Genomic DNA, 19,318 nt, shown 5'->3' with positions numbered 1-19,318 from the left:
GCACTTTGCCTTGTTTCAAGTAATAGGAAAGGCTGTATTAAACTACCTGGGCAGCTGTGTAGAACTCAGAAGGTGAAAAAACTGATATAGGTAGTGCATGTGGGGTGCTCTAAAATTACTTAAGACACAGATATCCAGTGGCTTGAAAACCTGTTGCCTAAGAATGTAGCTTGACAAGGAGAGCTTGAATCCTTTTTTTCCTCATTGAAGTGCTGTGAATTTTCTCTGTTTACCCTACTGCTTTGGGTAGAAGTTTGGATATAACTCTGCCTGGGATTTAGAACAATCTAATTTAGGAAGCTAAATGAGGGGGGGAAAAAAATATCTAAAAGAAACACTTTACTGACAAGGTGGCATGATGTTTAAATGGCATCACATGGGAGTTGCTCAAAGATTGGAACACCTGTTTTCATCCTTTTGGAAAGGGAAGTGTGAAGTGTGAGCAGACTGAGCACTTCTACTCATGATCATGCGAATTTAAACCTAGGGTATTATCACTGCATATATAACATGTATGTAACCTATGTATCTACCCATGAAAAGCATGGAAAGTAGATCATTGCAAAGATAGGTGTGCCTCAGACTACTGAATAGTTAAAAGAGAAGCTAATTTCAGATAATTTTAATTAAAAAAGATTAAAATAAAAATACATAGTTCAAATATTTTGAAGATATTGTTCTCATAACTAATAGTCTAAATATAAAATCCATAAGCCAGAATAATGTGCTCTTAGTACAGGGACAGAGAGGAACAATGTGCCTATGTGTATATGTGCATGTGTCGCTTTTCCTTGGCAGTGGCAGCAATATAGATTTTACTTTCCTTATCGTATTTAAAAATAAAATTTTACCTTTTGGCATGAGCACAGTGATTCAGATACTGCATACTTTTTCCCTCTCTATGTGTTTGAATGAAATTTTTTGCAGAGAAAATTTCTTCTTATCAAGGTCAATTAGCTAATGCCTTCCTGGAAAAACAAATCTAAATTACAAGAAACAAATCACAAATTAAAGAGAATCATTACTATTATAGTTTCTGGAGATGAACTGGGGTGTTTTCTTTTGAATGATTTACTAACAGGCAGCTTAATTATTCTCATAAACAGTAAATGTGCATTCATTTTGGTGCACAGATTTTCAAAGATCATTCGCTTTGCATTTTTCAGAGATAGCAAGCACAGTGCTACATTCAGATCTATCCCCATTAAAAAATGTTGCTCATTACCATCATTAGATGCAGTGATAACTTGTGCTGTGTTAGTGAGTAGACCACCAAAGTGGTATTCAAATGCATTCTCAGATGATCAATATTTCTTGGTACTTTTTACCTTTTTTGTATCATTATAATCTGTACATGCTTTTCTCTGTGTATCACAGCATAACCTGACGATGAAGGGCTCTAAACAGAATGGAAACATTTCCACTCTGTTTCTCCTTGCACACCTGCCTTATAGTCTTCTGCCATGATCTTTTCATCTCAGCATGCGCAAAAAAAAAAAAAAAAAAAAAAAGAAATCTCAAGTCTCTAATCCTTAATATTAACTTTTACTTTATTTTCACAAGCTTCTCAGAATAGCAAATGCTGCCTTACTACTAAGTACTACGGAAAATCTGGCCAAAATCCCTGTCTTTTTTTTCTTTTTTTCTTTTTTTCTTTCTTTCTTTTTTAGTTATTCATCTATAATTTCAGATAAAAAAATAATAGTGTCATGAATGTGGGTGAAGACAAACAAAGAAAAACGGTATAAAAGTCCTTTGTGTTTCCTCACCTGCCAGTACAAAAGAAATTAAAACTGATAACTTAAAAACTCAAACAGCATTTTAAATATTTACATCAATGAAATCCAACAAGATAATCACTTAAAACACCGGGAGAATGTTCTTGACTAGCATGGGTCGGACACGGCAGCAAGATGAGACAACGCTTCGCAAATACATCCGCGTTTTCTGAGCCAGCTTTGTTTATCAGATACGTGCATATAAAGTAAAAGCCAGAAAGAGAAAAGCAGCTCTATGATTATGCCTACGTACCCCCGAGAGCCTGAGAAGGCACACAAAATGCAGTGCAGTTGATCTTTCTGTGAGTGGCCTGATGGCAAGTGCTACAGCAGAGTCGGGTGACTTCCTGTACGTGAGCACCAGGTGGTGGAAGCTGTGGGACCCATGACTGGTGCATGTCACAGCAAAGTTGGTTTCCTAATGACATGCACAAAGACCTTCCAGTGTGCCCCTCCTGCCTGTTCTCCTCCCTTAGCTCCCTGTGGGACATGCTCTTCCACACCCTCCCAAAAATTAAACCAAAGTGGGTGACGGATTTATGTGACTGGACTTGGGTTGCAATTGGAAACCACCAACTCGGTAGCTTGCTGGGTTAATTACAAGATCATATCCCTTGGTACAGCTTTAGTCTCCTCATTCTGAGCAGCTAAACTTCAGTAGGAGTGATTTACAGCCCCAGGAGGATCAGCCCTACAGAGCCTGGAGCTGCTGCAGAGCATCACTAAACCACTGTATTTCTTGTCATTGTTCCAGGCACCCCGGTGAGGTACTTTGGGGGTGTGAGCTTCAGGAGGCTGCACAGAGGGCTCCATGGGCTTACAGCACAGCTCCTTTTTCAAACCTCATGGAAATGAAAAACAAGGCCTAAAAAGAAAATCAAATTTGTACTCCTGGGGCAGCCTTGAGGGGTAACATTTTTTTTTTTTTAAAGCTCAGAAATGAAGTAGTCACTCATTATAGAGAAATATGACTGGAAGGTTATGAAACTGAGTGAAGTGATGGAGACCTTGTGAGTGATCCAGCAACACTGAAAGGCTACAGCTGCACCCGACACTGAAGGCAAACCTTGCACTCTGCAAAGAAAACATCATGTCACAGATAAGTGTTTTGGGCTTTTGGCAGCAATGGGACATTGATGGCTTGGATTGTGCTTGAAATGTCTCTGAACTTCATCTCTGAAGCCTCAATCACATGAGCAGTCAAGTAGCACAGGCCTTGGGGATTGGGGAGTTACAGGAGGCCAGAAAATACACAAGCCCGTTAGTATTCATCATAATTATTGAAATCTGTAAAATAGGTGTTAGAATAAGTCTTTGCTGTAAGATGTGGATTGAAGTATTTGTTTCTCTCCTCCAGAATCAGGTTGTTTTTGTTAAATGCCTGGGGAAGACAAGAAAAGAAAGAGGTAAGAAAATGGGAAGGACAGAAGAAAGATAACCACAAAATGCTCTTGCACCAAGGCAACTTAGATAGCAGATATCTGTGTATAGCAAGTCAGTCAAAAATGCATTGAAAAGTACCTGCACGTTCACAAAAACTTGAATCTGCCTGTATGTTTACACAATAATGTTCTTGCAAAAAGCAATGGTACTCTATTAATAAAGTGACACCAGGCACTTATCCCACAGGATTATAAAACTTATTTAATGATTAAAAAAACATTTTAATCATACATAATAAGTTCTTCCTATTAGAATTATTCACTCATCTTTTTACTGAATAAGAATAATTTCTCTTTACCATATTAAATCCTTGATTTTCTAATGCAATATGTAAGAGAAATGTCTGCAGGTCTTAAAAATATGAATCCTGGTTTTGTTGTTTTTTGGTTTTTTTTTAAAGTGACATGGGTATTTAGAGTCTGAATTTCCAATGGGTTTTTTTTGTTTTGAAACTACCCAGAGAGATGATTAATGGAATTTGGAGAAGCTTTATATTGGGTACACATTCCACTGCTGATTACAAAATCCAGACTTTTCTTGCCATTTTTAATGAAATTCTTTAAAATGCCTTTAATTAGAAAGAAAAATGCATACATTAAAAACTAGATTATCCAGGTAGGATTTGAGAAAAATCCTCATTTAAAAAAAGCTATGCAGCTGTGAGAATTAACTGTGCAATCTCAAGTTGCTGAACTAGGTATTGTCAGAATGCTCATCCTTCCATAATTCAGTATATGTGAAAAGTAAAGCCATTCTAAAAGGTCATGAAAGGAAAATAGATCTTTGGGAACAGTGATCATATGATATGACATGTTACTTATCTGAATAAATCATGTGATTTGTTCCCCACTATACAAAAAAAGATGTGGACAGGCTGGGGAGGGTCTAGAGAAGGGCCACAATGATGGTAAAAGGATGGGAAGACTGCTGTATGAGAACAGGCTGAGAGAACTGGGTTTGTTCAGCCTGGAGAAAAGAAGGCTTAAGGGAGGCCTGGGCACCGTGTTCCAGTGCTTGAAGGGAGGCTACAAAAGAGATGGAGACTCCCTTTTCACAAGGAGTCACATGGAATCAACAAGGGGTAGTGGGTACAAGTTAATCCTGACAGGTTCTAATTGGACACAGGAAGAAAATTTTTCTCAGTGAGAACTGTCATCCATTGGAATGATCTCCCTAAGGAAGTGGTGGATTCCCCAACCCTGGACACTTTTAAGATTCAGCTGAATCTTAATGAGTGCTGGGCCTATGATATTAAGTTAGACTCGCAGCTAATGCTAATCTGTTCTGCTCATTTACAGAATATTTTGGGTATGAATACTAGCTGAGAGTCTGACTCAGGATATATTCACCAGGAACACCCTTGTACAAAGACACAGTGCAGGAAGATGAACAGTGCCCCTGATACCGTATCATTGGAGCCAAAGGATTATCTTTAATGCATGTCATGGTGATTATTAATGGCCTTACTTACTTCTTGAACAAGTCATTAGGGAACACAGTAAGGAAAAAAAGACCAACCCAAAAAACCAAGACTTGAGTGGTCTGTTGTTTTTCCAGGAAATTCTGCTGCTGTATAAATTATACATGCACACAAAATATAACTTTCTGTATGATAGGGACTGGAAAAAGAAAGAAACTCTAATTCTTCAATGCTTCAAGAGAAATCTATTTCTTTCATTAACAGCCAGCATAATTGGAGTCCAAAGGGCACTGCAGAAAACTAGCAAGTATTATTCTTTTGATCCAGCAGATCTGCAGTCTAGGACCATAGACTTTGTGGACTACAGAGCTCCCAACCCATTTCTCACCTTGATGGCTTCTACAGAATCATATTTGTCCAGTTTGTTGATATGGTTGGTGATGCTGGTATTAAGAGGAGCTGGTGACACGGGATGGATGACAGTCGCATCATGGGACTGTTGTTGGTAGCGTTGGCAGTAAGTGTAAACAAGCAGGGTAAGAAGGCAACCAAGTATTGAGCTACTTAATCCCACTGCAATCATGTGAAACATGTTGAACTCTGCAGAGTGGAAAGCAGGAGACAATCTTATTTTTAAGAAAGCAGCAATAAAACCTTAAGCTTGCACAAAAATGTAGACAAGTGATTGATTACAATAAGGATAAGGGAAATTTCATGTGTTTCCCAGAAACATCTCAATTGCAATGGTTTATCCCTGCAACAGCAAACGCATTGTACTTCCCTGAGGGGATCATTATAAGAATCTTAGATACCCATACATCTCTGTAAGTATTAAGAGTGAGATTTTTGAAAGGTGCTTAAACAAGTTCAGAACCCAAATAACAGATGAATGAATTGAATTTTGTATGTTTGCACAGTTAAAGAATTTTTTTCTTCAGATTGCATAGCAAAGCTTTCTTATTTATAAATTATGTATTTAAGTTACATAGATTTTTTTTTCCAGTGAACCACAGTATCACCTCCTCTACTTTTATTTTGGTTCTTTCTTTTACACATAGTGACTTGTAGCAGAACAAAATCCTGATATCTTTGAATCACAATTCTGCTTTCCCTAAAGTGCTTTCTGAACCCCTGTCTACTTACACTTACAGGATTAAAGCTGAAAGGAAGCTCAGTTCTGCATGAAGGGAATCTAGAGCACAATCATCCCCTGATGTTACTCAACAGAGATATCAGGTTAGATTTGGTACCAGTAGGATTAACTCAAAACAAACCAAATTACCCTGGTTTTAATTGTTATTTCAAACTAGAGCTGTGCTTGATGATCATCAAGGAAAGAACTATCAGTGAGAAGCTCATATTGGAAATTTTATCGTAACATTACTGAAAATTTTTTTGTGGTTGCCTAAATGCACAAATGAAGGTTTTTAAACTGAAAGACTGTCACTAGTTTGAAAAACATCTGCTAGGCTTTTTTTTTTTACTCTAATACAGAAAAATGAGCCAGCAGATGGGTCCCATTTTTTTGCAAATGCCTGAGATAGGACATTCACATCCCTACTGGGTATGTAGAAATACAAACTAATATTTAGATGACTAGGTTGACTGCCTCAATATATAAATTGTCACTGAAATATACCTCTACTCTTTTGAGATTTTCCTGTTGTTACAGATCTTGGCAAAATGTATTCAGAGTATCACTGCTAATTAGAATAAAATCATATCACATTATCCTGGCTTCCATAATAAGTTACCATGCACATTAGTACTTTTTCAAAATCTCTGTAATTTTATTATCCCTTATCAGGTTACAAATACAGCTTATCTGTGCATGGAAAAATACTAGAAGCGGTCAGAACTATTACCATGACGACACAGACTAAGCATCATAGCTCAACAGGAAAAAATGGCTATATTCTTCATATTACTATTTGCTTTTAAAAAGTATTTTCTCTTTCAAGATTTGTTTTGGTAGCATCAGGACTCCCAGGGATGGATTTTTTTTTTCATTTTTAGGGGTTTTTTTAGTTGTTAATTTTAGTTTGTTCTCTGCAGCACCTTTCTGGCAGCAAAGGTGAAAATGAGTCCCATATACAACCTGAGCTATTAATGGGCTCACAGGCTGCCTTTTTGCTATTCCTACGGGGTCCCAAAGAGCCTTGTGAAATCATTATCCTGAAAAAGGTGGAGCAACTTTACAAATTCTGACCTACTGATAACTAGCTTATAAGAGGAATTTCTTTTTGAGACAAGGGTGACTGCCTTACTGAAAAACAAGAACATACAAACACCCAGTAATACATGTTCTTGCCCCAAAGGTCAGCAATGGCAGATGGATATTTAATGAGAAATCCTGTAGCAGTTGTATGACTTTTTTCTCCACCAATGTAAATAATACAAATGCATCATTTAGAAGGTAGAATCAAACTAAGAGAGTGCAAAAGGTGAAACAAACAGAAAAAATGAGGAATCAATATTTTAGCATTTAATAAACACCTCGAGCTGAAAAGCTTACCGCCACATCGTTTTTCTTCTATGCTACTGGATCGTGCCACTGATATTTCTAGAAAAATAAATAAATTGCTTATGGTGAGGAGAAAAAAATATTACAAAGAATGACTAATTTGATTAACACAGTAAGGATTAAAAAAAAATTATTCTACTACATTTACTACAAATCCAAAGTAAAAAGAGATTTTGACTATGTGAAAGAATTAGCAAAAAGATCCAATGACATATTCAGGTTCCTTAGTTTCCCAAGCAAAACCAGCAACATATTTTTTATTCTTGCCTCAAAACATCTCTGGAATTAAAAGGATGAATTGCATGTGACAACAGTCTTTGTGAAGTTTAAGCATGCTGAGAAAGTGTTGATTTTCTGAATAGTAAAATTAGTGGGAGTTTAATTATCCTCTGTTTAAATCCCTTACTACTTCTAGAAGTCACATCTAGCACTAATGCAAAGATGGAATTTACAAATCTTAAAAAAAGATGATTGCCAATTTTATGGGTCTCAATTGTAAACTAATAAAATATAATTCCAGGCTGTCTCCTTACTATCTTGACTTTGGAAATATTATGAATAAATGCTGAATATAAGTCAGGTGGTAATGAAATTTTCCTACTCTTTACTTCAGGACTATGGCTTCCATGAAGGGAAATCCTGCCTCACAAACATCTTGAACCTCTCTGAAAGCATCAATGATCATATGGATATGGGTGGAGTAACCAACACAGTCTAACTGGATTTCAAAAAAGCTTTTAAGCTTTCAAAAGCTTTTAAGTTCCCTGTCAAAGGTTTTCCAAGCAACAAAATAAAGATGGGAGATGAGGGAAAAGATAGAAAACAGGGCAGTACTGTGTGCTATTTCTTACAATGGAGAGAATAAGATTTTCAGGAAAGAGCTAGAAAAGCGGGAGGCAAATGTGGGTTTGAAGTTTGCTGATGATACAAAGCTAAGATAGCACAGACAAGGGCATGCTGTGAAGAGTTACAGAAGGGTCCCACAAAATGGGGCAATAAAATATCCAATGAAACAGAGTATCTCTGGGGAATGACAGTAGATCGATGCAGAGTAACACAGTGGAAAGCAATCCTAGTTTCACACAGAAAATGATGGGTTGTGAGTTGACCATTACTAATCCTGCTTGAGACCAGGGGTCTCACAGAATCAGAGAATTGTCATGGTTGGAAAAGACTTCTGAGATCACTGCGTCCAGCCATCAACATCTGCCCACCCCGGGTAAAATACATAAAATATCTATAGCTATAACACCATGCCCACTGGAGCATGTCCTGATCTACGTGGGTTTTAAATATGTCCAAGGATGGTGATTCTACCACCTCCCTGGGCATCCCGTTCCAGTACCTGACTACTCTCTCAGGAAATAAATACTTAATAATACCTAGTCTAAACCTCCTTTAGTGCAACACCAGGTCATTTCATCTAGTCCTATCATTATTTACTTGAGAGAAGAAACCAACCCCCACCTCTCCACAACCTCCTTTCAGGTAGCTGTAGAGAGGGATAAGGTCTCCTTTCAGCCTCCTCTTCTCCAAACTGAACAATCTTAATTCCCTTAGCCTCTTCTCATACGACTTGCTCTCCAGATACTTTACCAGTTTGCTTGCTGTTCTCTGAACTCACTTCAGCAGTAGTGAAGGGAGGGTGAGTGAGCCCAGAACTGAACTCAGTACTTGGGGTGCAGCCTCACCAGTGCTGACTACAGGGGCATGACCACTTCCCTAGCCCTGCTGGCCACACTGTTTCTGTTACTGACCAGAATGATGCTGGCTGCCTTGGCCACCTGGGCACACTGATGGCTCATATTCAACCAGGTGTCAATCAATACTCTCAGGTCCTTTTCTTCCTGGCAGCTTTCCAGCCACTCCTCCCCAAGCCTGCAGCAGGGGTTATTGCATGTAGTAGCCTGCATAGGGTTATTGCAACCAAAGTGCAGGACTCAGCACTTGGCCTTGTTAAACCTCAAATTACTGGCCTTGGCCTCTAGTACAGACCTCTGGTCTGTACAGGTCCCTTTACAGAGCCTTCCTACCCTCAAGCCGACCAACACTCCTACCCATCTTATTGTCATCTGCAAACTTGTCAAGGAAGACCTCAATCCCCTCATCTAGGTCACTGATAAAGATATTGAATAGGACCTGCCCCAAAACTGAGACCTGGGGAACACCACTAGTGACCAGTTGCCAACTGGATTTAAATCTATTGAGTAAAACTCTCTGTGCCCAGACATGCAGCCAGGTTTTAACTCAGCAGAGTGACAGGTGTACTCTACCTGTCTGTGCCATGAGCCATCAGCTTCTTTAGGAGAATACTGTGGGAAACAGTGTCGACAAAAGTCCAGGTAGACAATGTCCACAGCCTTTCCCTCATCCACTAGGTGGGTAACCTGGTTATACAACAAGACCAGGTTATCAAGTAGGATATGCTTTTCCTGAACTCATGCTGGCTGGGTCTAATCTCTTGCCTGCCCTGCATTTGCCATGTGAGCACACTCAAGATGAACCTCTCCATAGCTTTTATGGGCACTGAGGGTAGGCTGAGAGGCCTGTAGTTCCTCGGATCCCCCTTCCATCCCTTCTTGTGGCAAGTCTCCAGTCATCTGATACCTCCCCTATTAACCAAGACTGCTGGTAAATGATGGAGAGAGGGTTGGTGAGTTTATTTGCCAGCTCCCTCAATACTCTTGAGTGGATCCCATCCAGTCCCCGGACAGATAGTGAATGTCCGTGAAATGACAAATTGTTCCATGAAAATTGCTTACTGTTCAGAAGCAATCCAAAAGGCAAAACAAATGCTTGGAACTACCAAAAAAGCAATAGCGAACAAACAAGACAAGGTATGTATCATCATTATAGCACTTCACAAATCCATGTGTTGTCCGCACCATGAACACTGTGGGCACTCTTCTTGTTCCCATCTAAGGATGTATGTAGTAAAACTAAAAACAGTCCAGAAAAGGGCATCAGTGATGGCCATGGGTATGAAATAGCTTCTCTATGAGGAACTAACAGAGGAAGCTCTCCATCACCAAAAGATAACTCACATGCAGCTACTTCTAAGGGTACCACAATTTTTTACCTTTCTTCCCATACCAAACCAATACTGACTACTTTCAAATTGAGGAAGTATCAGAACTCACAGAACAGCTTCTGCTGCTGTTCTGCACAGCATCAGAGATAAGACAAGCAGGAGGAGGAGACAATATGAAGGTAGACATGCCAAGGCACTAGCTGAGGAAAGGTGAGAGGTGAATTAGAAAAGAAAGAGAGTTTGAGAGGGAGGGAGAGAACTCTAAGTTGGCAAGCATGGAGGAGTGAAAGTGAGCAACCTAGAAGGCAAGCTAGTTTGCTTAAGGTGAGTGTAATGGGCATGACCTTATCTGCTGTGATATGGGTAATTTGAGAAGGAGTGGCAAACAAACCAGAAGGGCAAGAGATATGTGGATCATTTCAGATTCTGAAAATGCCATCTTTCCAAAACAAGATGTAGAGCTTAAAGTGGATTAAGCAGGGGATTCACAGAATGTGAATACAAATGGAGCTGCTTCAAAGCCTGAGGAAAAGGAGAAAATACTATGTGGGAGTTTTTGCTTTTCCACTGACATTTTCATATTTGTTTTGGAGGAAAAAATAGTGTTTGGGAGTAAAAGCATTATTCACCATCCAAAAAAATAGTGTTTAGATTTGTTGATTTCTTTGTTTTATTGTACTATATTGTACCAGATAGCCACAGAAAAAAAACAGGTTGCTACATTGAGTAAATGTAATTACATTTCAAATGATACATTAAAATGTCAATTTCTGCCTGTGAATAGACTACCATTTTTTTAAAATGTATGCAGGTGGAAAGATGACTGTTAACAGTAACACAATGGGCCACCCATACTGTTGAGTGGATTTAAATGACTGCTGTGATTTCAGGAAAGAATCCAAAAGGGTACAGTCATGTGTTTTGACAAATGCTATAGAATAATACATGAAGTGATCATGCATCAGGTACTTAGCGATCATGAGGGAGATAAGGATCTGAGTATTTACCTTTCTAAGCAATTACTAATTTAAGGGACTCTGTGAAATGACTTCCAGATTAACTAAATGATTTCCAGATTAACCACCATAGCACCACTTCTATATATACAAACCACAAAAACGAAAGGAATATTTCTCTCATAACCCCAAAATCCCAAAAATATTTAAAGTAAAAAGGAAATTTTATCTATGGCCACCCCTGCACCCTGCTACCAAGCAGGAAAGGAAGTACCTGCAGACTGATGAGACAGAGACTAAACAAAGTCTGAGGTGGTGGCAGTGAGGACAGCTCCACAGCACTTGCTGCCACGAGGCAAATTTTCATGAAGACACCAGATCTGGTAACATTGCCCCTACACAGCAGATCAACACACTTTGGCCAACAAAAGGCAAGAGCTTCTCCAGCTCTCGGGTCTCCACAGTGCAGTGTGGGGCAGCACTGTGCCTCACCCGTGACACACTGAGAGATCTCAGTAATCCTTGGAGGAGCAGGCTGAGCTCACCTGGTATAAAGTTGGAGTCCAAAGCACAGGCTCTGCTCTCCGTGGTGTTACCTGTGCACTGGCTGCCCACAGGAAACAAAATGATGCACTGACGGACACGCAGCTGCAGGCCAGAGGGGTCACACTCGGACCATTCAGACCACTCGGACCAGCTGTCTGCAACAGGAAGAGAAGGAATGCAATTAAATGCTTCAGGTACACCAAAAGAGAGGGAAATAGACTGCCTGAGTTATGGCAGAAGGTTTCATCCCCAGCTACCACCACCTAGCAGAGGACAGCTCTTTTATTCCAATAAAACAAAGAATAAAACCGTTGGGCTTTGGCAAAAGTCTCTGAAATGTAGACTGTGAAGGTAAATTTGTTGCAGATGTATTATGGTTTTGGCTTCTGCCATGGCTTTTGTGTATGTAAATAAGAAGCCAGAGGGATTGTGACTGAAGAGTTACAACCAGGTTGTTAATTCCAGTCTATGTGTTTAGGGTGGACAATGGCACTGTTAGTTATGCACCTGATGGCCAGCAATGAGAGCTATGAGAGTATGTATTCTCTGACTGGTCTGAAAGAGAATGTATATTTAACCCCAGAAATAGTAGTAATATGCATGCAGTACCCTTTTTTTTTTTTTTTTTTTTTTTTTTTGCATCCATTTCTTTGCTGTAGATAGAAGGGATCTGATCAGGTATTCTCACCTTCTCTTCCCCATGCAATTCATTATCATCTTCAATGGTTCTCTATATTCCTGCCTTGCTTATGTAGCTTTCATTAAGACATTTTTATTTCATGCTTGTGCAATCTCAGAATACTTGGCTCAAATGAAGTGAATTGATCTCATTCCCATGAGGTATTCTGAATTTACTGAGCTCAGCTTTCTTATAATTCAAGCACTAGTCTTGCTTTCTTAGGAGTCTTCTGAATTTGGAGCATATGGTAGAAGACGGAGCTCAGTTACACATTTTTCTTTCTTCTGCTGGCATTCTCACTGAGATATGGTTTGATATGCATTAAATAGCCCTAGCATGCCAGACCAAGCTTATTTCTACTGCATTTTATGTCATTATGAAGCAAATTTACAAATTTCATTTCACATCAAATAAAAAAGTACATATTAAGCTAATTTCCCTTAAAGTTAGATTGAAGAATATAGAAATTGGTGAATAATTTTGAAAATTCATGAATGTTTTATACACTTCTGTGGATCAGGTGGAAAGTCAGGAAAGTCTTGCAATTTTTTCAAAACCACCTTCATTTAAAATTTAACAGATTATGGCAGGAATATTTGAGACTGCAGTTTTGAGAAATGTCAAGCAATGTCAAGATACTTCCTATCACAGTGCTGGATATTCACTTCCTAACCAATAACATGGTAACAAGAAGTGGATGGACTAGATAGATGTGACTTTAGAACAGAAAATCTCAAGCGGTGATCCTGGGACCATTTTCAAGACAGTAGGAGAGTGCTGGTTAGAGACAACAGCAACCAGCCCTGGCAATCTGTTCAGATGCACATCATAATTTCTGGAGTTGCTACAGAATAGATGTACTCAGCAGCTGGAGTGAGAACCTGGGTATTGATATTTAAGTTCCTTGACACAAGAAGACAATGTCAAACAGTAGGATCTTGTTATTGCAAGGAGTAAGAACACTCTGCTCTGTCCTTTGGCTGTTCTGTTTCATAGGGGAGGTCCTCCAAGGGCCTCATTTATAAAGTGGGTAGTAGGAGCATGGAGGCAGATGATATAACGTAGTTGGATCCCAATTTGGAGGACTGGAGGGCTGAGGAATAGGGGGGGAAGGTGGGAAGAAGGTGTCTTAAGATTCTATTTTATTTCCCATTATTCTACTCTGATTTGATTGGTAATAAATTAAACTAATTTCCCCAAGTTGAGTATGTTTTGCATGTGACAATAACAGCTGCGTGATCTCTCCCTGTCCTCATCTCAATCCATGAGCCTTTCAATTTATTTTCTTTCCCCTATCCAGATGAGGAACAGGAGTGATGGAGTGGCTCTGGGGGGCACCTGGTGTCCAGCCAGGCTTAACCCCATCCTGCAGGTCAAAATAATATGAAGAGACTATTTATAAAAGCTTGCAAATTGTCAGTTCTAGAAAACCAGTGGTAGAAAATAAATGTGCAACAAGAGAAATAGCTACAATACGAGCACAATCAACATGCTGGTTCTGACCTTTTAAAGATGCCTCTAGGATCCCAAGACAGCTATGTACCTTCTACATACAAATATACACTATTTGTCTTGTAAAATCAAATCATCGACTTATTTCTATGTTTGGGGTTATTTAAACACAATACAGAGTGTTGCCTCTGCTCTAATTTTGACAAAGCAGGTACTTTTATTCTGCTGCAGTGCCTAGAAGAGGAAATTAACTTAAATTGTAGTTCAGCACAGGTAATAGGATCCATAAATTCAAACTCCTGAGGCTTGTGCTTTCGCATGTACAGCCTCATCATCTGAGCAGAAAACCTTTACTGTGAAGTCTAGGAGCTTTCAGTGAAGCAAATAATACTGTGTGGCATCAGGGCTCTTTATTTCCTTTTCTGTTGTCTGTAATCGATTATTCAGAAATAAATGAAAAAAAAAATTCCCCACTGTCTTTTCACTAATTATTTTATCTACTTTTGTGTGGTTTTATTCTCTAGCTCTCACTTAAATTCCCTGGGAAAAAAAAAAAAAAAAAAAAGTTGCCTTCAATATGGGTCAGAAGGCAGAGTCAAAGATACAGAAAAAGCCACGATCCATAATACTTTACCACTAGCAGGAGTGCTGAGACATTTCATTTATTAAGTACTCCAAAGTCATTTAAAAAGATGAAGTCTCTGCTCCTTAACATCCAAAGCTGAAGAAGGTATTTTACAAAGAGCATTAAGGTTTGCTCTGTGCTTTATATGAAAACAGGGCAAACATTATCTACTTGAAGGACCTTGTAATAACATTTGTTGTTGAATATTAACCTCAGCAATTACTGTTAAACAACTGCACTTCTCTGTGATACTGTTACTGAAAGTCTCCCAGGCAGTTTGCATGATCCACTTCAAATCTTATACAATTTTAACGAATCCAGATCTGGAAACTGGCAACAGAAATTTTAATTTTTAAAGGGAGAGGGAGGAGGTGGTGTCCTGTAGGCTATATCTTGATATTACTTGATTTACAGTGCTTGTAGCATGTAAGACCTGATAGTGTGCTTAATAAGGGGCAAAAATTACTTGTTCCTAAACAACAGAACAAGAAGCATTATGTTGCCTAACTGTGAATGTCTTATTCAGTGGCACACAGGAAAGCTGCATGAGGTGATTTGCCATACCTGGACACGGCTGTGTGTTGCAGAGTGCTTCTTCAGTGTGCAGCCCAAGGCAGATATCTCCTCCATATGCTGGTGCTGGGTTTGTGCAGGAACGGGTTCTCATATAATGCCCTCCTCCACAAGTTGCTGAGCACTTTGACCAAGAGGACCAACAAGACCAGCCTCCATCCACTGAAAAGACACAAAATATCATATTGTTCCAAGTTAACGTGAGACATAACATAATCAATCTTTCCTATATTCTGTGGATCTCGTTTGTGGCCCACTGAAATTACTGGACATTTTTAAGTGCTGCTGAACACAAGCACACAAATTTAATATTATTACAATGCAATTTAATTTACATATTTTAAGAGCCCCTGGTACACTTGGAAATATTGTGAGAAAGTAAAATATGAAAGTTTACTTAGCAGAAGTATTATAAGGTCAAAGAACATTTTTATTCATCAATTAAAAGTTAGCCCAATAATATTAATAGGGAGAATGAAGAATCCAGATTTTGTTTTACAAGCCCGTGGAGACTCCATAACCCTTAACCCATTTCAATTGATCTAACCCAGTTGTAGAATTTGATGGGCCAATATTATATTAGAATCTTAATGCAGCCCTAGCACAGATGCCAGTAGCAGAGCAATGGCAGTAGTTCAAAAAAGCAACAGATGAATGACCAAAATAAAGAAGTTGCCATCTAAACAGAATCACAGAATCAGCTGGGTTGGAAAGGACCTCTCAAGTCATCAAGTCCAACCCTTAATCAGCTACCACTGTGGTTACCAGACCATGGCACTGAGTGCCACATCCAGGCTCTTCTTTAAAATCTCCAGGGATGAAGAATCCACCATCTACCTGGGCAGCCCATTCCAATGCCTGATCACCCTCTCTGTAAAGAATTTTTTCCTAACATCTTACCTAAACCTCCCCTTTCAGCTACAGGCTGTGGAAGAATAAATATTTATATTTTTTTCCTCCCCTTGGTATTTACTGATTCAAGTATGTCAAACTGTTCTTCAATCTGAGTTTTCTGACTTCCTCTGAAATACAGACTGGATTTCAAGGAACCCCAGTTGTCAGATGGCTTTCAGTGCATGGCCACTAGACGGGTTTCTAATGAAAGTTCATCACATTTGCCTGCACTGGACTGGCTCCTTTGTGTCTCTTTTCTTAAAGCTACTGCTCCAGGATGTATTTCTGGCATTTATGGACATATTGCAGCCCATCTGCCAAAGGCTTCCTATCTGCAGCCACATGACAAAGTCAGATGTACTTCTCCCAGGGACAGCATATTCTCTGCAAAGAATCTTTTTTTCATTCTCCTTTTTTTGGGGGGGAGGGGAACTCCCCACAGAATACTAAACTTTCAAAATGTTCATATCCTACAAAAAAAGAATTTATTTTCAAACCTCTTGAAGTGTTAGTATTTGCCTTCTTAATAATGAAGGAAGTGATTTACCATATCTGCAACTGATTAAAAGAAATGGGGGGTAGTTCAGCTGATACTATTAGATGAGACCCTAAGTAAAACAAAGGCAATTTGCCAGTTTTGCTTTTTACCATTCAGCCTCTCAAGAAGTAAACCAGTTTCCACTGGTTTATTCAAATGCAATTCCATAATTATCTCTTACCAATAAAAACGGAGGTTCCAAATCTGAAAAAAATTAGTTTCCAATGAAAATATCTCTGCAGTATTTGTGTTGAAATTCCCTCTTGGAGATGTAGAACAATAAAAAATATTAATTTTCTTTTGGTAACACTGTATATCACAAATATACTTGGTGAGTCAAGTAGAATGATTTCTATGCACAGGCTGCAGCAGTGAGAAAATAAGCTAGGAGAATGCAGTTATTTTGATAGTGAAACCTACATGTGCATTTCTTTAATGTAATTTCTGATACAGTGTACCCTCAGGTTCTCAACTGCTAATCAAACAGGTAATTTGCTACTGCATATGTAAGGCTATTAGCTAATCCTGTAAGTGAAGCTGCTGTATACATATAGTTTTATTACCTCATCCTATAAATCAAAAAAGCATGGATTTAGCCCTTGTGTGCTAAGAAGAGCAGTTGTAAAAACTTATGCAAATAATGCATCTGGCCTCACAATAGCCTAATTGGACAGATAGGATTAATGGAATCTGGTACTATATTCTCAGTAATGTAAATAGAATATTTCATTATTAAAGAATTCTATGATTCCTCATTTTTCCAGGATATATTTGTCAGCCAAATCATCCAGCTACAGAGATTTATCAAAAATTTTATACTACTGATTGTGTCCAGTTCTGGGCCCCTCAGTTCAAGAAGGACAGGGAAGTGCTTGAAAGAGTCCAGCACAGAGCTACTAAGATGATTAAGGGAGTGGAACATCTCCCTTATGAGGAAAGGCTGAGGGAGCTGGGTCTCTTTAGTTTGGAGAAAAGGAGACTGAGGGGTGACCTCATCAATGTTTTCAAATATGTAAGGGGTGAGTGTCAGGGAGATGGAGTTAGGCTTTTCTCAGTGGTGACCAGTGATAGGACAAGGGGTAATGGGTGTAAATTGGAGCATAGGAGGTTCAAGTTGAATATCAGAAGAAATTTTTTTACTGTAAGGGTGACAGAGCCCTGGAACAGGCTGCCCAGGGGGGTTGTGGAGTCTCCTTCACTGGAGACATTCAAAACCCACCTGGACACGTTCCTAGGCGATGTACTCTAGGGGGCCCTGCTCTGGCAGGGGGGGTTGGACTAGATGATCTTTCGAGGTCCCTTTCAACCCCTAGGATTCTATGATTCTATGATTCTTACTCATATTTGTTTTGCCTGAAATGATTCTGCTAATGTAATATCATGCAAGATCATGCAAGATCATACCTAAGAAAGCCACAGTTTATTTTGTTTTCAGTTCAAGTGAAATACACAATGCAATTTCATAATGATTTCAAGACATTGTAACTTTTATTCAGAATATAAGAATGTACTTTTTTTTTTCTTTTTGTGCAAATAACAGCAGAAGCTGTTACCTAAGCTAGTAACTTAATATAATATTAAGGCTTTACTTTTCCAAATACTCCATTTCTTTTTTTTTTTTTAATCTAAAGCAATCCTTGACTAGCTCAAATGAAATGTCAAAGGCATTCCTGCTGCAGGGTATTGGCAGAGACAGAAAGACTGCATGAGATTGCCTGTACAGAAGACAAATTGTCTGCAAACATTACCTGTGGCTTAGCCACTGTAAGGGAGACATTGACCCCCCCATGCTTTTTATTTACTTTTCAATGGACCAGAAAAAGAATTACAAATGCACATGCATTTGAAACTGCCAGCTGCCATCCATATAAATCTGGTGGAGACCACAGAGAGTGATTTGATCGTCCACAACCACAGTGACCACAGCTCTACAGTAAGACTTCATTCTTAAAAGGAGAAGGGGGTCTGGGGAGGATGGGACAGGGCAGATATGACAGACAATGTAACCTTAGACTTGATCATGGTTGAACTGGACAGTGTGATTGTAGATGTTTTTTTTTTTAGAGACTGTTTACTGACAGCCTGCCCTCCTAGATCTCTAGCCCTTTCAAGGACTATCATAACTACCTCTTCTATTTGTCTTCAGAACTTCTCAGCAACAGAGGATGATAAAGCATCATCATGGTTAAATCAGATCAAAGGAGTGGGTATTTACCGCTTGAGTTTTTACAAGACCTAAATAGAGCTCTGTGGTTTCTTTCATCTTTCTTTAAAGTTGCTTAGCAACACAGCACCATCTGTTTTTTTCTTTTTTCCTTTTGTCATGGAGTCCTTAATGTTATTTCTGCTTCTTATAGGAGGAGAAAATATACAGCTGCAAGGAAAGTTCCAGTCACTACAGTTTTTTTACATAACAGTTTTGTAGAGCTGTTGGGCAAAAGAAAGTCATTAAAGCAGTTCCACAACGAAAGAGACAAAGTGTCTTTACATTTTCTGAAAATTACTGAGGTCGGTCCCTTCTGAAAGAAGGCAGCCTTCAGCTAGCTAAAACAATGCTCCTTCCTTTCTACTACAGCTAACAACTTTCTGCCTACTGGCTGTTGCTGTGGTTAATAAGTATTTTGTCACTATCATGAAAAAAAAACCCATAACAAACAAAGATGTAGCAGAGAGAAACAGTTACAGAAATGGGATCTCCTGGGGACATGATAAAACATTCACACTACTGGAGAATGTACAAGACACAGTTAAGTAAACTGGACACCCTGCTATGCACTTTGGGTTTTACAAGGATGTCAAAGGAAGCATAGGCAGCCACACTGACCTCACCTTTGGTGAGAATGCAGATAAGATTTCAGG

The 19,318-nt window shown here is 39.0% G+C and overlaps 1 protein-coding gene across 6 annotated transcripts in view; it reads right to left on the bottom strand.

The window, feature by feature from the left end:
* Nucleotides 1-1,532: 1,532 nt before the first annotated feature.
* The window catches only part of SEMA5A (semaphorin 5A), a 312,014-nt gene continuing 294,228 nt past the window's right edge, over nt 1,533-19,318 (bottom strand). For all 6 annotated transcript variants that reach the window (XM_071736701.1, XM_071736699.1, XM_071736695.1 and 3 more), the window contains exons 19-23: nt 15,019-15,189; nt 11,698-11,853; nt 7,157-7,204; nt 5,030-5,241; nt 1,533-3,159 (exon numbers count right to left, since the gene is read on the bottom strand). In XM_071736701.1, the coding sequence (XP_071592802.1) occupies nt 3,040-3,159; nt 5,030-5,241; nt 7,157-7,204; nt 11,698-11,853; nt 15,019-15,189 (707 nt within the window). In that variant the 3' untranslated portion in view covers nt 1,533-3,039. The remainder of the gene's footprint in view (nt 3,160-5,029; nt 5,242-7,156; nt 7,205-11,697; nt 11,854-15,018; nt 15,190-19,318) is intronic.

This window comes from Heliangelus exortis, chromosome 2 (assembly GCF_036169615.1).
Source record: "Heliangelus exortis chromosome 2, bHelExo1.hap1, whole genome shotgun sequence".
Taxonomy (NCBI): Eukaryota; Metazoa; Chordata; class Aves; order Apodiformes; family Trochilidae; genus Heliangelus; species Heliangelus exortis.
The sequence above is the reverse complement of the archived record's forward strand: the minus strand, read 5'-3'. Positions and strand labels throughout refer to the sequence as shown.